The 14,421-nt window shown below is 41.4% G+C and overlaps 1 protein-coding gene and 1 long non-coding RNA gene across 2 annotated transcripts in view; one reads left to right on the top strand and one right to left on the bottom strand.

The window, feature by feature from the left end:
* Window positions 1-14,421, top strand: part of CWH43 (cell wall biogenesis 43 C-terminal homolog) — a 62,477-nt gene that overhangs the window by 35,820 nt on the left and 12,236 nt on the right. Inside the window, exons 13-14 of the mRNA XM_040625409.1 lie at window positions 4,734-4,878; window positions 8,777-8,838. Of these exons, the coding sequence (XP_040481343.1) occupies window positions 4,734-4,878; window positions 8,777-8,838 (207 nt within the window). The remainder of the gene's footprint in view (window positions 1-4,733; window positions 4,879-8,776; window positions 8,839-14,421) is intronic.
* The window catches only part of LOC103672721, a 61,939-nt gene continuing 52,528 nt past the window's right edge, over window positions 5,011-14,421 (bottom strand). Inside the window, exon 3 of the long non-coding RNA XR_571227.2 lies at window positions 5,011-6,072. This is a non-coding gene — a long non-coding RNA (uncharacterized LOC103672721). The remainder of the gene's footprint in view (window positions 6,073-14,421) is intronic.

Genomic DNA, 14,421 nt, shown 5'->3' with positions numbered 1-14,421 from the left:
AGGAATGGGGAATGAGTTTTATCCCCAAAGGATAACATTTACAACCAGTGACTTAGTACTGAGTAAATCATGAATAATGCCAACCATATATCATAGAAGATAAAAGTGTATAACTTATACTCTGCCATGCTAAACATTCTGTAATAACAATTGAAAATATTAACATAAAGTGCTATGAAACAGGGCATGTAGGTTCTGCCCACATGACTGACAAGAGGCCACGGAGCTTTAAAGTGACGTACAGAACATTGGAACAACACTGCTGCACTGTCAGTCTCGCCTAAACAAAACGAAGGTGTCTGCTGTGCTTGTTCTGGTTCTCTCACAGTGTGATGTGGATCCGTGGGGCCATACTTGAGTATCTTCTGAGCTAAGTCAGAGCTCAGTAACATAAACAAACCATTCAGATGTGAACCATCCGCTTCCCGGACCCTTGCTTGTCCCTTTAGAAGTAAGAAAGGTGTTTAGAGGACAGATGATACTGACGGTCCATATCTCTTTTAAAAGCTGCTTGAAGAAATGCCTCTGTTTCTTGCAATAATTTTCATGTAGCAAGTACAGGCATTCAGAAACAATTCCACTGACCTTACATTGCATTGGGTTTGGCTTTTAAAAAATAGGCACTTTTGTGTTTAAAGTTGCAAGGTCTTAACCTAAGAAATGGCTGAATATACCCCTTCCCGTTTTTTTCTTTGCCCCCCCCCCCCGCCCTGTGCCCTTCAGTTCCTTCCAACCTCCAAAATGTAAAGAATAGACTTAGAAGACTAAGGACAGCCCTCAGAATGTGCTTGGAAAAGAGGAGGGAAGGATTACCTTTTCTATCAACCACCCATTTAAAGCTCTCTAATCAGGGGTGCCTGGGTGGCTCAGTCGTTAAGGGTCTGCCTTTGGCTCAGGGCGTGATCCCAGAGTCCTGGGATCGAGCCCCACATCGGGCTCCTCTGCTGGGAGCCTGCTTCTTCCTCTCCCACTCCCCCTGCTTGTGTTCCCTCTCTCACTGGCTGTCTCTCTCTGTCAAGTAAATAAATTTAAAAAAAAAAATTTTTTTTAAATAAAGCTCTCTAATCAACAGCACACCTTTCACGTGTTCTCACTAACTTGCTTGATTTAATACATGCACGCACACAACTATGCACGCATGCGTGCAAACAAGCACACAGACGTGCGTGCACACATGCATCCATCCATCCATGCAGTGACAACAGCAGTAGCAAGGCTAGCTAACACTTACCGAGGAGCTGTAACTCCAGGGAGGGAAGCAGTGTATGTGAGTGGCTAAAAGCAGGGAATTCCAGAACATGCAATCAGACAGTCTGGTCTGAATCCTAACTGAAGGTGTATCCTTCACCAGGTTACTTAATTGCCTTGGGCCTCAGTTTTCTCATTTGTAAATCAGGGGCAGTAATCCTACTGATTTCACAGGGTTCTTGTGCGAATTAAATGAGATACTGTCTCCTGCAAAGTACATGAATAAAGTCAGTGCTCAGTTAATACTGGCCATTATTATTAAACCAAATCAGATCACTCTAAATGTAAGGTCTGTCGGGTAGCTTAAAAAAAGAATTCCTTCATCAAACACAGATCAAGCATCTTTCGTGTTCAGGCACAGAGCGAGGCGCCGTCTTTGCCCGTAGAGCCACAGCGCTTTAGAAGACCGGTCCAAGAATACCTCCCAGCAGGTGACGTGAAGACGTTCATCCTTGGAATAATTTGAGAAGCCATCATTACATGTTTTCATTTGTCTTTGTTTTCTACAATATTAGATAAAAAATTCCTAGTGTGAATAAATATTTAGAGATTTCATTTTTTTTAAAGATTTAATTTAATTTATATATTTGACAGAGAGAGACAGGCAGTGAGAGAGGGAACACAAGCAGGGGGAGTGGGAGAGGAAGAAGCAGGCTCCCAGCAGAGGAGCCTGATGTGGGGCTCGATCCCAGAATGCCGGGATCACGCCCTGAGCCGAAGGCAGACGCTTAATGACTGAGCCACCCAGGCGCCCCTAGAGATTTCATTTTCTAGTGATGATGGCCCACAAACCTGAAGTCCTATTAGGAGTGATTGATGGAATGCTTATGCATGCTATTAGCTGATTCAAAACGATTTTTTAAATTACTGACTACACAAATACCTCTTTACAACCAATAAATAGGAAATAGCAGCATTCCTTAGAAGTGTTTAGGTATACACTGTAACTAAAGTTTATGTTATTTTCTGTAATTAACTGAGCCACCAGTTAATCAACACTTTTTTTTTTCTTATTACATCATAAATATACAAAGAAGAAAGACTGCAGAACCTGTAGTCTGTAGTTATGATTTTGGTTCTGTTGTAAGATAACCTCAGTGAGTTCTAGTCCTCTTGTTTCTGAATTGGATAAAATTATTTTTTCCAGCCCACCTTACAGGGTTATCAGGCTTATCAAATACTAATAGGTAAGGAGACATAAATGTGTTCTCTCTCTCACTCCCTCCCCCTCCCTTCTTTCCTCTCCTTTCTTTATATTCATACATATACTATTTTTTTTTTCCTTTAAAAAAATACTTAATCTCTATACCCAACATGGGGCTCAAACTCCCGACCCCGAGACCAGGAGTCACATGCTCGTCCAACTGGGCCAGCCAGGTGCCCCAATATACTATTTATTTTTATTATTATCAATGGATGAAATTTATCTCCTGAGAAAATGTGAAACCACATTCATAGATTTTTTCCTGATAATATATTGCTAGAATATATTTGCATGGGAACACTATCTGTCGTACAGTGACTTTGGAATTCTCTTGACCAGATCTGAATCCCAGTTGTGTGTATCTGAAGGAACGGAATTCACCGCAGACCTAGTTAAGGAACTACTCACCAAGATGTCAGAAGTGTCACAAGCACAGATAAGAGATCCTACAGTAGTTGGGAAGAGGGGCCACAAAGCATAAAGAATGCAGCTACTGGGGAAGAAACACCCCAACTTCTCTCTCCTCCCATCTTTGTATCTCCTGCTGGTGCCTCCAATTGGCCAGACCTAACTGGATATCAGCAGAAAAGAGCGCTGTGTATTGTGTGAGACTGATGAATCACAGACCTGTACCCCTGAAACAAATAATACATTATATGTTAAATAATTTTTTAAAAAAAGAAAGAAAAGGGAGCCCAGGAGATGAAATCTGCATGAGGAAGCCTCTCAGGGCACAGAGAAGGGCTAAGAACAGATCTGGACAGGGAAGTCAGAAAACAACTGTAGGCATGGTCCTTAGCCTCATTTAAAAATAGAGCTAATGTCTGCATCTCAGTTATTGTGAATATTCAGTATCAAAGATGTTAGACAAATGGTCATTCTTTTCACTCTTCTATTTCTTACGACATCTTTTAATAGTACTCAGCTGTCTATACATTCTTATCTAGGCTTAATTCTGTCTTCAGATCCTACCTCAGTGAGTTTCTCCTATCCTCTCAGTTCTTGGTCATCTCTATCTGCCTTTGTCATTGTTTATTTTTTATTTTGGGGGTGTTGTTGTTGTTGTTGTTGTTTTTGCTTAAGTCATTATTAGCTACCTGTCTCTATAAATACCTATGTGGGTTCTATTGCCTATTTGCTCTTGGATCCATTCCTGGCTTGTCTCCCTCTTGGCTAAACATTGCAGGGAACCACATTTCTCAGAGTCTGTTGCTTCCTGGCTCCTGGATAGGTTCAGCCCATGGAAGGCATTAGTGCAAGGCTGGAGGACAGGAGGAGGAGAGAAGACAAAGTGTTTCTCATTCTCTCTCTCTTTTTTCTCTTGCTTCTTTCTCTGCTGTCTTTGGCAACAGCCGAGTCTCTCCTGTGGCTCTGACTCCTCGTTAGGTGGCCCCAGCAACTTCTGGGCAGCCTCCCCCCAGCTCCATCTCCCACCAGTTAGGGCTGGCTTGCAGACTCTCAGCACATCATCTCCTCTTGTTGTCCCTCTAGTCCAACAAATGGTACTGGTTTCTCATTGTTGCTAAACTCTGGTTGCCTCACTGATTCCTGTTTTGCTTCCCATCACCTAGGTAACCAATTTCCTATAATAAATTCAGCCTGTTTGAAACACCTAGAGCGTTTTCAGTTTTCCTGCCTGCATCATGTCAAATATGATATCCCTGTTTTTCCTCAAACAGACTGACTGTAATCCCCTCAAAGGCATGATGTACCTACTTAATTACCTCAGTTACACACCTGTGGTGCTTAGTCTAATAAAACCATCATGTGTAGCCAGCATTTGAGCAGGAGAACCAGGGAGGCTTTTAGAAAGTGTTCGGTTGATGGAACTGAGTAGGTTACATAAACCTGGGGTGCTCTGTGAACGTTAGGGTTTTCCCTCTTACTAGTACTTCTGGCTCTTTTAAATTTTATTTTATTATTATTATTTTTTGCCAACTAGTCTTCAGCTGTAATACTGGTGATCGGGTCTTAGATTACTGATGCAATTTCTTCTGACAAAAAACTGAGCAAATGCTGTTTTTGAATAGATACGTAAAGCAACTTGACTTCAACTGACTCGTGGGGAAAGATCATGTTCTTAGTCCAGAGTCTGTCAGCGTGCCCCGCCGAAGCACTGTGTCTCCGTCTTGTTCACCTGCGTCACATTAAGTCATTTATCCGAGCAGGAATTACTCGGGATTTGTGGACTGTATGAGATATTCCTTGGGAACTTACATACCTAGTACTTTTTATAAATTGTCTTGCAAATACAATAAAGAAGTACATTTTTGCATTTCAGAGATGACCTTGACAGGAAACTTCAGGCAATTGCTGTTTCAAAACTGCTGAAAAGGAGCTCCGATCAAGTGGTATTCCTGGGCTACCTCACTTCGGCGCCTGGCTCCAGAGATTACGTACAGCTCATCGAACACGGCAGCGTGAAGGTAACATAATCTTAATAGGATTTCTGATTTTTTAAGTAAAACGTTTTTTCTTCATGTTAAAAAACAACAACAACAGTGCAACAATTAATATGTATTTTGATTATATACTGCTGTCTAGAAAACCAAGAGACATACTGGCTTTAAACCACAGCAATCGTCAGTTGCTCCTGGATCTGCAATTTGGACAGGCGGGGAGGGGACAGCTCATCTCTGCTTCACACAGCTGCATGGCTCAACCGGGGACTGGAGGGTCCACTTGGCAGATGCTTCACAGGTGGCAAGCTGGTCCTGCCTGTTGACCAGGAGCTCAGTTGGGGCTTTGGGTGCGGGGTCCTGCTTTTTCTCCATGGGCTAACTTGGGCTTCCTTCCTGCCAATGGCTGGGTTCTCAAGAGTGTGTCCCAAAGAGAACCAGGAAAAAGTTGTATTGCCTTGTATGACCTACCCTTGAGAGTTACATAGTGTGACCTCTGCTATTGTGTGAAGCCTGCTCATATTCAAGTGGGAGAAATAGAAATCCCATCTCTCCATGGGAGGAGTATCAAAGTCACATTATAAGAATACTATATGGAAAGTGGGTTGTTGTAGCCATGTTTAGGAAATATAATCTGCTATCTTATGCAACTTAATTATTATGTTAAGAGTAAAAGATAGAATGAAATATACAGAGAGGTTAGCTGACCAGCCATATACGGCCTCACTAACGGAATTACTCCTTACCTCTTTGGGTCCAAAACCTCAGTTCGTCAGTGTACCCAGATACAATCATGCTCTGGGGAACTGACACACAAATCAAATCCTTGAGACATATGTGCACTGGAATGTTGACTGCATTAACTGATAATGAGAAATATTGTAATATTGTAATATTTCATTAAGCCTTATGTAGATTTCTTGGTCCTTTACCTTTTGTTTTCAACTTCATGTCTTGAGATATTCGCGGAGAAAAAGGCTTACCCGTTTTACCAAGTGCTTGGAAAGACAGATGAGAAAGAGCATGGTGCGATGAGGGTTTCTACTATGGCTTAGATAGGAGAGAAATGTATTTCTTTATGTAAACGTCTGGGCAGGTGCTCCAGTACCGGTGTCCTCCATGGTGTCAGGCATGTGCTCCTTCTGTCCTGTGGCTTCACTTTACGCAGCCTGCATTCCCAAGTTTGCCTTGTGGTCCGCGATGGCAGTGTCTGTGTTGTAGCTAGCAAGACAGAGGAGGGGATGAAGAAGGGGCCAAGAACATATGCAGGTTATCTCTAAAGGCAAATGCCAGGAAACTGACCTCCAACATGTGTATTCACATTTCATTGACTGGAATTTAGTCACATGGCTACACCTGGATATGTAGACGGTTGGGAGGTACACTATGAAATCTCGATATACACACAGCTAAAGACACTACAACTTGGGGAGGAAGGCGATCAGATATTGGGGAGATGAGTGAATCTTGGCGACAGTGGAATAAGGCAGGAAGTGAAGTCAAGATGGACTCCTGATTTCGGCTTCAGTCAGAGGGTGTGTGATGGTGATGTTATTAAAAGAACACTGAAGGAAGAAGAGTTTTGTGAAGATGACAATGAGTTTAGCTCTAGGCTGAGTTGAGGCCTGTGGGCTATTGATGGAGATGTCCAACAGGCGGCTGGATATACAGATCTAGAACTGAGGAGGGCAATCAGGACTAGAAATAGAGATTAAGTTGATGCCACCATCTAAGTGATCTTGGGGACCATGGGAGTGGATGACACAGCTACTAATTAGAGAAGTGCAAAAAGAGGGTCAGAAAAAAACCCTGATAGAGCTGCATTTAATGTGGCTGTCGTGGGGGTGATGGTGAGGGAAGACAGGGGGAATTATCTCAGAAGAGAGATTAAGGAGCGGTCAGAAGAGTAGAAGGAAATCCTGGCCAGTGTGGAGTCACAGAGGCTGTATCAGTTACGAAGCGCCGTGTAACAAACCACCCCAAACCTTAGCGGTTTAGAGCAACGGTTTAAGATTCCTTTGATTCCGTGGGCTGCGTGGTGGTTTTCCCTTCTTGCCTGGGTTCAGTCGTGGAGTCAGCTGGTGGCTGTGGCTGGTGGGGGTCTAAGACGGCCCCATTCCCATGTCTGGGGCTTTGGGGCTGGTTGTTGGCAGGGCCTCTCTCTTCACATGGTCTCACTAGCCCAGCCGGTGCCGCATTCACCAGCCGTGTGACCTGGGGGCAAGTTATTTAAACTTTCCAGGCCTCGACAGCCGCATCTGTGAAGTGGTGATCGTCATATCTGTTGTATCACAGGCTGGTTATGAGGATGAAATATAAGACAATGTCTGTAGAGCCTCAATCTTGTATGCACGAGGCCCTCGGTAAGTGGTAGCTATGTGTATGTACAATGTGCAGCTGGCTGTATGCATAAAATCTAGTAAGATAAATGTGTAAGTACGTGGTCTATAACGTACAGACGAATAGACAAGACCGTGTTTGGCAAGTCTAAGGAGAAATGCATCGTAATAAGAGAAGGAATTCTTACACTGTGTGTGTGTGTGCGTGTGTGCGTGTGTGCGTGTGTGTGCGTGTGTGCGTGTGTGCGTGTGTGATGTGGATGGTGTTAAGGAAGAGGAATTTTATTTGATTTTTACTTAATCCTCTGTTGGTTACCACCATCATGGTTAGAAGCTGTGTCAAGATAGTGGATTCCTATATAGCTTTTTCTATTAGGAAGTTTATTAATGCAGAGAGGAGTTTTAATCATAAATGCTTGGATGAACAGATTTTTCTCTTTAAGAAATAAGTATCTGAATTCTGCAGCCTTAAAATTTGACAGCATCTTTTAAAAAATCTAATAAAAACGTGACAGTTAAACATATTCCTAGTTTATTATTCCCTGTATATACAACTGAATGACTAAATTTTTATTTCTTTCCAAGGCAAACCAGACAGTACTCTTTCAATTTATTTGCTTTTTTCATGATTAACGTTTTAAAATTTAATTTTAAAAATGTATTATCATTTTTCCATGTATGCCAAGGCATGCACATGTGTGTATGTGAGTGTGACATATAAGTCATAGTAAAGATAACAAGCATCCATGTGTTCACCACTAAGCTTATGAAAAAAATTAAGAAATAGATAATAGTGTTTTCTTTTAATGATTTAAAAACCTGTTTTAAGTTAAATTTTAATAGTAAAATTAAGAAATGATCAAGAGTCAGTGTATTTTTTATTTATAGGATTCTTTAAAAAGAAGATGGAAATTTCTTCAGTATAAAAGCTCCATATTTAGAGTTTTCCCAGCACATTACAGAAAAAGAATATGTTTATGTTCTGCTTCTCTGGTGAAAAATAACACTGGTCTTAAGCTTTCAACATCAGAAAGACTCATGATTACTCCCCAAATGTGTTTATTTCCAATGATTCAATTTAACAAACTAAGATTGAGCTCCTGCCGAATGCCAGGCTTTATGCTAAGTACCAGGGAGCCAACGTGATTAAGAGTGCCTCTGCTCGGGAAGGGGAGGGTGGAAACCTAGAAACAACTATACTGAAGGGCATAGCTGGTGTGTGCAGAGTACTGCAGAGCATGCCCGGTGAGGATGCGGTCACTTCTGCTCGGAGTGAAAGACCTGGAGAGCTGTAGGGAGCCAGCCACTGTGCTGCTGATTGGCCTGCCCGCCCCTCCCTGCAGCCCACCTTCAGCTTTGTACCCCTGCATCCAGCACAGGGCCTAGATGGGCACCTAGGAGGGCTCCAGAAGTATCTGTAGAATGAATAAATAATCTGGACCTTAACGGATCATTAGGAGTGAGGCAGAGAAAACAGCGTGCGCAAAATGCATATTTATTACTGTCGTTCACACATTTTCTTGGCAATTCAGGATAGAGCATTGTTTTTTATGCTTTAAACGTTCTCTCCTCTGTTCTTTATTTAGGATATTGACAGCACAGATCAAGACAGATGGTGTGAATATATTATGTACCGAGGGCTGATCAGGTGAGCAGAGGTTTTTGGTTGTTGCTGTTTTATTATCTACTATTACTGTGATCTTTGGGTCTATCCTGGAAGGAAGAACTTTATAGAAGCAATTAATTTTGTTACTTTTTATAAACATTGATTCAGCTAATTACACAGTTGAACATTTTTTTTTCAAGGCATGGCCTAATGATTTAAGACAGAATAAATGGGGGAGTAAATTAAGCTTAATTATATAAAAAGGATACTGTGTAAGTTATTAAGGATGATAAGCACGAAAGTGTCAACACATGTTAGGAACGGCGCCAGTTTGGACTGTAGGGCAGGGTGGAAACACAGATCACGGAGTATGAAAACCCTGGGCTGAATTCCAGCTTTGCCAAGTTCTAATCACGTAATTTTGGGTAGGTTAACTCGTTGGAATTACTACTATATTGTGGTGAGATCTCTAGGTAAATTATATTTTTAAAAATCTCCCATATAAAAAAGTGAATATTATCCATATATGCATTTATTTGTGTGTGTGTATATATATATATATACACATATATATATATATACACACACATTCATTCCAAAATAATATACCTGTAGGATCTTAAAATTCAAATAAGCGTGTAAATCTGTTTTGAGGCCCTATTTCCTTAAGTAAAGCTAAAGTAGTTTGTTTTTATTTTTATTTTATTTTTTTAAAGATTTTATTCATTTGTCAGAGAGAGGGAGAAAGATAGAGAGAGAGAGAAAATGCACAAGCAGGGGGAGTGGCAGGCAGAGGGAGAAGCAGGCTTCCTGCTGAGCGAGGAGCCCAATGCGGGACTCAATCCCAGGACCCTGGGATCACGACCTGAGCTCAAGGCAGACGCTTAACCCACTGAGCCACTCAGGTGTCCCAAAGCTAAAGTAGTTTAATACCAAAAAAAGGACCAATCATTTATTTTTTGATTAATTCATTCAACAAGTATTTATTAAATAACTATTATGTGCCAGGCATTGTTCTAAGCAGTGGGGATCTAACAGGAACAAAATGAAATCCTTGACTATCATGTATTCCAGTGGAAGAAGATAGAAAATAAGCACATAAGACAGAGAATGACAGGTGGTGATAGATATGATGGAAAGATGGATGAGGCCAGGTAGGAAGGATGGGGATGGGGAGTGTGGGGTGGGGGGTGGCTGTGCTACGATCGGAGGATGGGCAGCAGCCTGAAAGAAATGAGGGAGGTTAGAGCACTGCCTGCAAGGGGAAGAGCAAGTACAAAAGTCTGAGTGGCGCACGCTTGGTATTTGTTGGTAACAGCGAGGAGGCCAGTGTGGCTGGAGTAGAGTGAGATGGGAGCGAGGTGATATGAGAGAGGTACATGGGCACAGATCATGTAGACAGTGGATTGAGTCACAGGTCCCTCCACTTATAGGATTCTTCAGTGGAGGGAACATGCTGGAGATAGTCCCTGAAACTCACAGCTCTCCTCCTGCAAGTACACAGTCTGTTGGGGGATATTTGACCTGGGGCCTCTGACTACCCTCCTTGGGACAGTGCTGGGAACTGGTGTGGGTTTCTGTGAATGGCCGTCTGTGGCCTTACCCTTCTCCACACAGACTAGTTCATCACCAAGAGGTGTCTTGGCATTGGCTACCTGAAGTTAGGGGTTGATGTTGAACTGATCACCCCTAAGTAGCCTTATGTTCTAAGATCTGTGGTCTACATTTATGAAAGAAAACGGTTGGCTTCTAGAGATGATACAGAATCACAGGATCAACTTCTCTCCCATTGGAGATATGGCTTGTTCAGTTATGAGTCATAGTCTAGTGAAAGCCAACTGTTATGTTTCAACTCTTCTTTACCTTATTTGTCATTCAACAAGTATTGGTGGAGCATAATGTATGCCAGGCACCAGGGGTATAAACAGTAAAAAAAACAGAGATGGATCCTTACCACGGCGGAAGACAGACAGACCATAATTCCATGGTGGTGTAGTTTAGGTGGCAATGAGTATGGTGGGAAACAACGGAGCAAGGTAAAGAGCATCCAGAATATGGAGGTGAGGTGCCATTGTAAATAGGGGGTTAGGTAGGTCTTACCGAGAAGGTGACATTGGAGCTAAGATTTGAAGGAGTGGGCCATGTGGCTGGGAGAAGACCCTTCCAGGGACTAGCTAGTGCAAAAGCCCAAAGGCAGGAGTGCAGACATGTCTGAGGAAAAGTGAGGCTGGTGGGGCTGGAGTGTGTGTCGGGGGGTGGGGGTGGTAGAAGAGGTAAGGGGGAGTATACGGGCAGGGAAGGAAGGCAGCAGATCGTGTAAGGTTCTGTAGACTCTTATTAAGAGCTTTGGATATGACTTAATAAATGGTGACCCTTATTGGTTCCTGAACAATTCCATGGGTTCATGGGTTCACACGCTTACTGGGATGAGACAAGGAGACCCTTGAGATGCCAAGATAGTTCTGGTTACACTAATAATTCAGAAACTCCAAAAGGCCCAGAACATGACCACGTGGCTGCAGGACAGATAGCTTGACTATTATTTTGGTGTTTCCAAAGGGTTAAGGTGGGAGGGAGATGCTGAAGTGTTAGTTTTGTAAAATACGTGATACCAGATTGAAAACACTGCTTCTGTTTACATTCATATTGAAGTGGTTGTTTTAATGTGGGCATTAGAATTTCTAGAAAACAGTTTATGATATATACTGAAGTAGGTATAAAATGAAGTTGTAAATATTGTTAGTTGCCAAGGAACAGTGATATTTATAGTACCAGTGCCCATAATAGCTAATCATTTGGCCCTGTATACTTGTGGCCCAAAACCTCTGTCACCTTTCCTTGGAAGAGTGGGGTGGCAGATTTTTAATATATAAATATTTACATATATATATGCTAAATATGGCTGGGGGGCTTAAACAACAGAAATTTATTTTCTCAGTGTTCTGGAGACAGAGACAGAGAGTGTATGCAAGCACATATACTGTATGGTGTCTCTTCTTTTTTTTAATTTTTTATTTAAATTCAATTAGTTAACATATAATGTATTATTAGTTTCAGAGGAAGAGGTCAGTGATTCATCAGTCTTACATAATACCTGGTGCTCATTACATCACATGCCTCCTTAACACCAGTCACCCAGTTACCCCATCCCCCCACCTCCTTCCCTCCAGCAACCCTCAGTTTGTTTTCTATGAAACCCTCAGTCTCTTATGGTTTATGTCCCTCTCTGATTTCTTGTTTTATTTTTTCCTTTCTTCCCCTATGATCCTCTGTTTTGTTTCTTAAATTCCACATATCAGTGAGATTATATGATAATTGTCTTTCTCTGACTGACTTATTTTGCTTAGCATATTACCCTCTAGTTCCATCCACGTCATTGCAAATGGCAATATTTCATTTTTTTAAAGATTTTATTTATAGCCCGACATGGGGCTCGATCCCAGGACCCTGGGATCATGACCTGAGCTGAAGGCAGGTACTTAACTGACCGAGCCACCCAGACACCTCCAAGATTTCTTTTTTTTTTTTGATGGCTGAGTAGTATTCCATGGTATATATATACCACATCTTCTTTATCCATTTATCTGTTGATGGACATCTGGGCTGTTTTCACAGTTTGGCTATCATGGACATTGCTGCTATAAACATTGGGGTGCAGGTGCCCCTTTGGATCACTACATTTGTAACTTTGGGGTAAACATCCAGTAGTGCAATTGCTGAGTCATAAGGTAGCGCTATTTTCAGCTTTTTGAGGACCCTCCATACTGTTTTCCACAGTGGCTGTACCAGTTTGCATTCCCACCAACAGTGTAGGAGGGGTCCCCTGAAAAGATAGTTTTAAAAAGATGATGAGCAGAATTTATTTTTTTTTAAAGATTTTATTTGTTTATGTAAGAGAGAGAGAGAGCATGAGCAGGGGAGAGGGGTAGAGGGAGAAGGAGAAGCAGACTCCGTGCTGAGCAGGGAGTCTGATGTGTGACTCGCTCCCAGGACTTTGGGATCATGACCTGAGCCAAAGGCAGATGCTTGACCAACTGAGCCACCCAGGCACCCAGAGAAGAACTTCTTTCTTTAGCTTTAGTGTCTCATTGTGGGATTTGTCTTTACCTTTATGTATCTTCATGCTATAATAAATCCACAATTAGGACTAAAATAATTTGGTTTTGATGTGAAAGAATGAGGTCCTAATACATTGATTCTTCATCTTCAAAAACTCTGTACAGCATACTAATCCCCCCTAAACTAAACTACCTAGGGACTTAGGAGAATGAATAAAAGCAAATAGACTTTGGAGATGAGTCAAAAGTAGGAGCAAGCAACCAGCAGAGAGTAAGTTCCCTATTTATTTATGTTTATTTTGCAGCTCTCCCCGAGGACAGACACAGTCACAGCACCGGATGAAACGCTGATAGAAAAACACACTCTCTTTCTAGATGTAGGAACCAGGGGAAGGAGCCTGGGAAAATCAGAGAGTGATTAGGGAACCATGAAAGGGGAAAAGCCAGAGAAGCCAATCCCTAACTCTGTGTATAACCAACCAAGCATGATTCTGGCTGACCTCTGAACTATGTATGTACAAGGTAAACTGACAGCAGTCAGGAGCTAAGATTTAAAGAACTGAACTGAGGCCAAAGCCACTGTCCACTGAAGGCATGACAAGCTCCAATTTGAATCCAACTAAGTAAATCACCTGTTAACACAAAACATCAACACTCTTCAGGGCAATATAAAAAATAAAATCTAGAATCGCCACAATTTAACCTTCAAATTCCAGGATACAATCTACTCCAGGATACAATCTAATACGTTGATGAAAAGAGCAAAGGAAAATATGACCCACACTTCGGGGAAAAGACATACAAAGATATTCAGTGAACTTGAAGGTAGGTCAATAGAAACCATGCAATCTGAAAAAGAGGGGAAAAAAATTAAAAAACAGACTTTGAGGACCTGTGGAACAATTTCAAAAGGCTAATGTATGGGTAATTTGAGTTTCAGAAAAGAGAGAGTGAGGAAGAAAAAGAAAATATTAGAAAAAAATATAGTTTGCAACTTTCCAGATGTGATAAAAGATATACAGATCCAAGAAGCTCAAGAACCCCAAAAGACTAAGTTTGAAAAGAAGAAAATCTAGACAAATCATAGTCAATCTGATGAAAACCAAATATAAAGAGAAAATATTGAAAGTCACCAGACAAAAATGGCACATTATATACAGGAAACAATTTAAGCTATATATACTAGAATGACAACTATAAAATAAAACACATAACGGAATAAAATCCGAAAAATAAAAAAATCACCATGTTTTAGCAGAAGAACTTAGCACTGTATTTCTTTTGTTGTTTCCTTTGTTGGACAACAAAACCCAGGTGGACAAAGGTGGTGTAGTTCATAAAAATACGATGAACTTAGGGGTAAAAGAGAATTACAGACAAGGCCAAGACAATTACCAATTGTACAACAGTCATGCTCTTCAAGAGCTCAAGAAATGTTTATTAACCATCACAATGCTTCTAAGCCTTCATTTCTGTAAGTTTTGTGGATTTTTATAGTGGTTTATAGTATAGAAAGTGTAAAAGTAACGAAAAGCACCTAATAATATTAAAAATCACAAGGCATGCC

This window comes from Ursus maritimus, unplaced genomic scaffold, assembly GCF_017311325.1.
Source record: "Ursus maritimus isolate PB19 unplaced genomic scaffold, ASM1731132v1 scaffold_8, whole genome shotgun sequence".
In the NCBI taxonomy this organism is placed as follows: domain Eukaryota; kingdom Metazoa; phylum Chordata; class Mammalia; order Carnivora; family Ursidae; genus Ursus; species Ursus maritimus.
The sequence above is the reverse complement of the archived record's forward strand: the minus strand, read 5'-3'. Positions and strand labels throughout refer to the sequence as shown.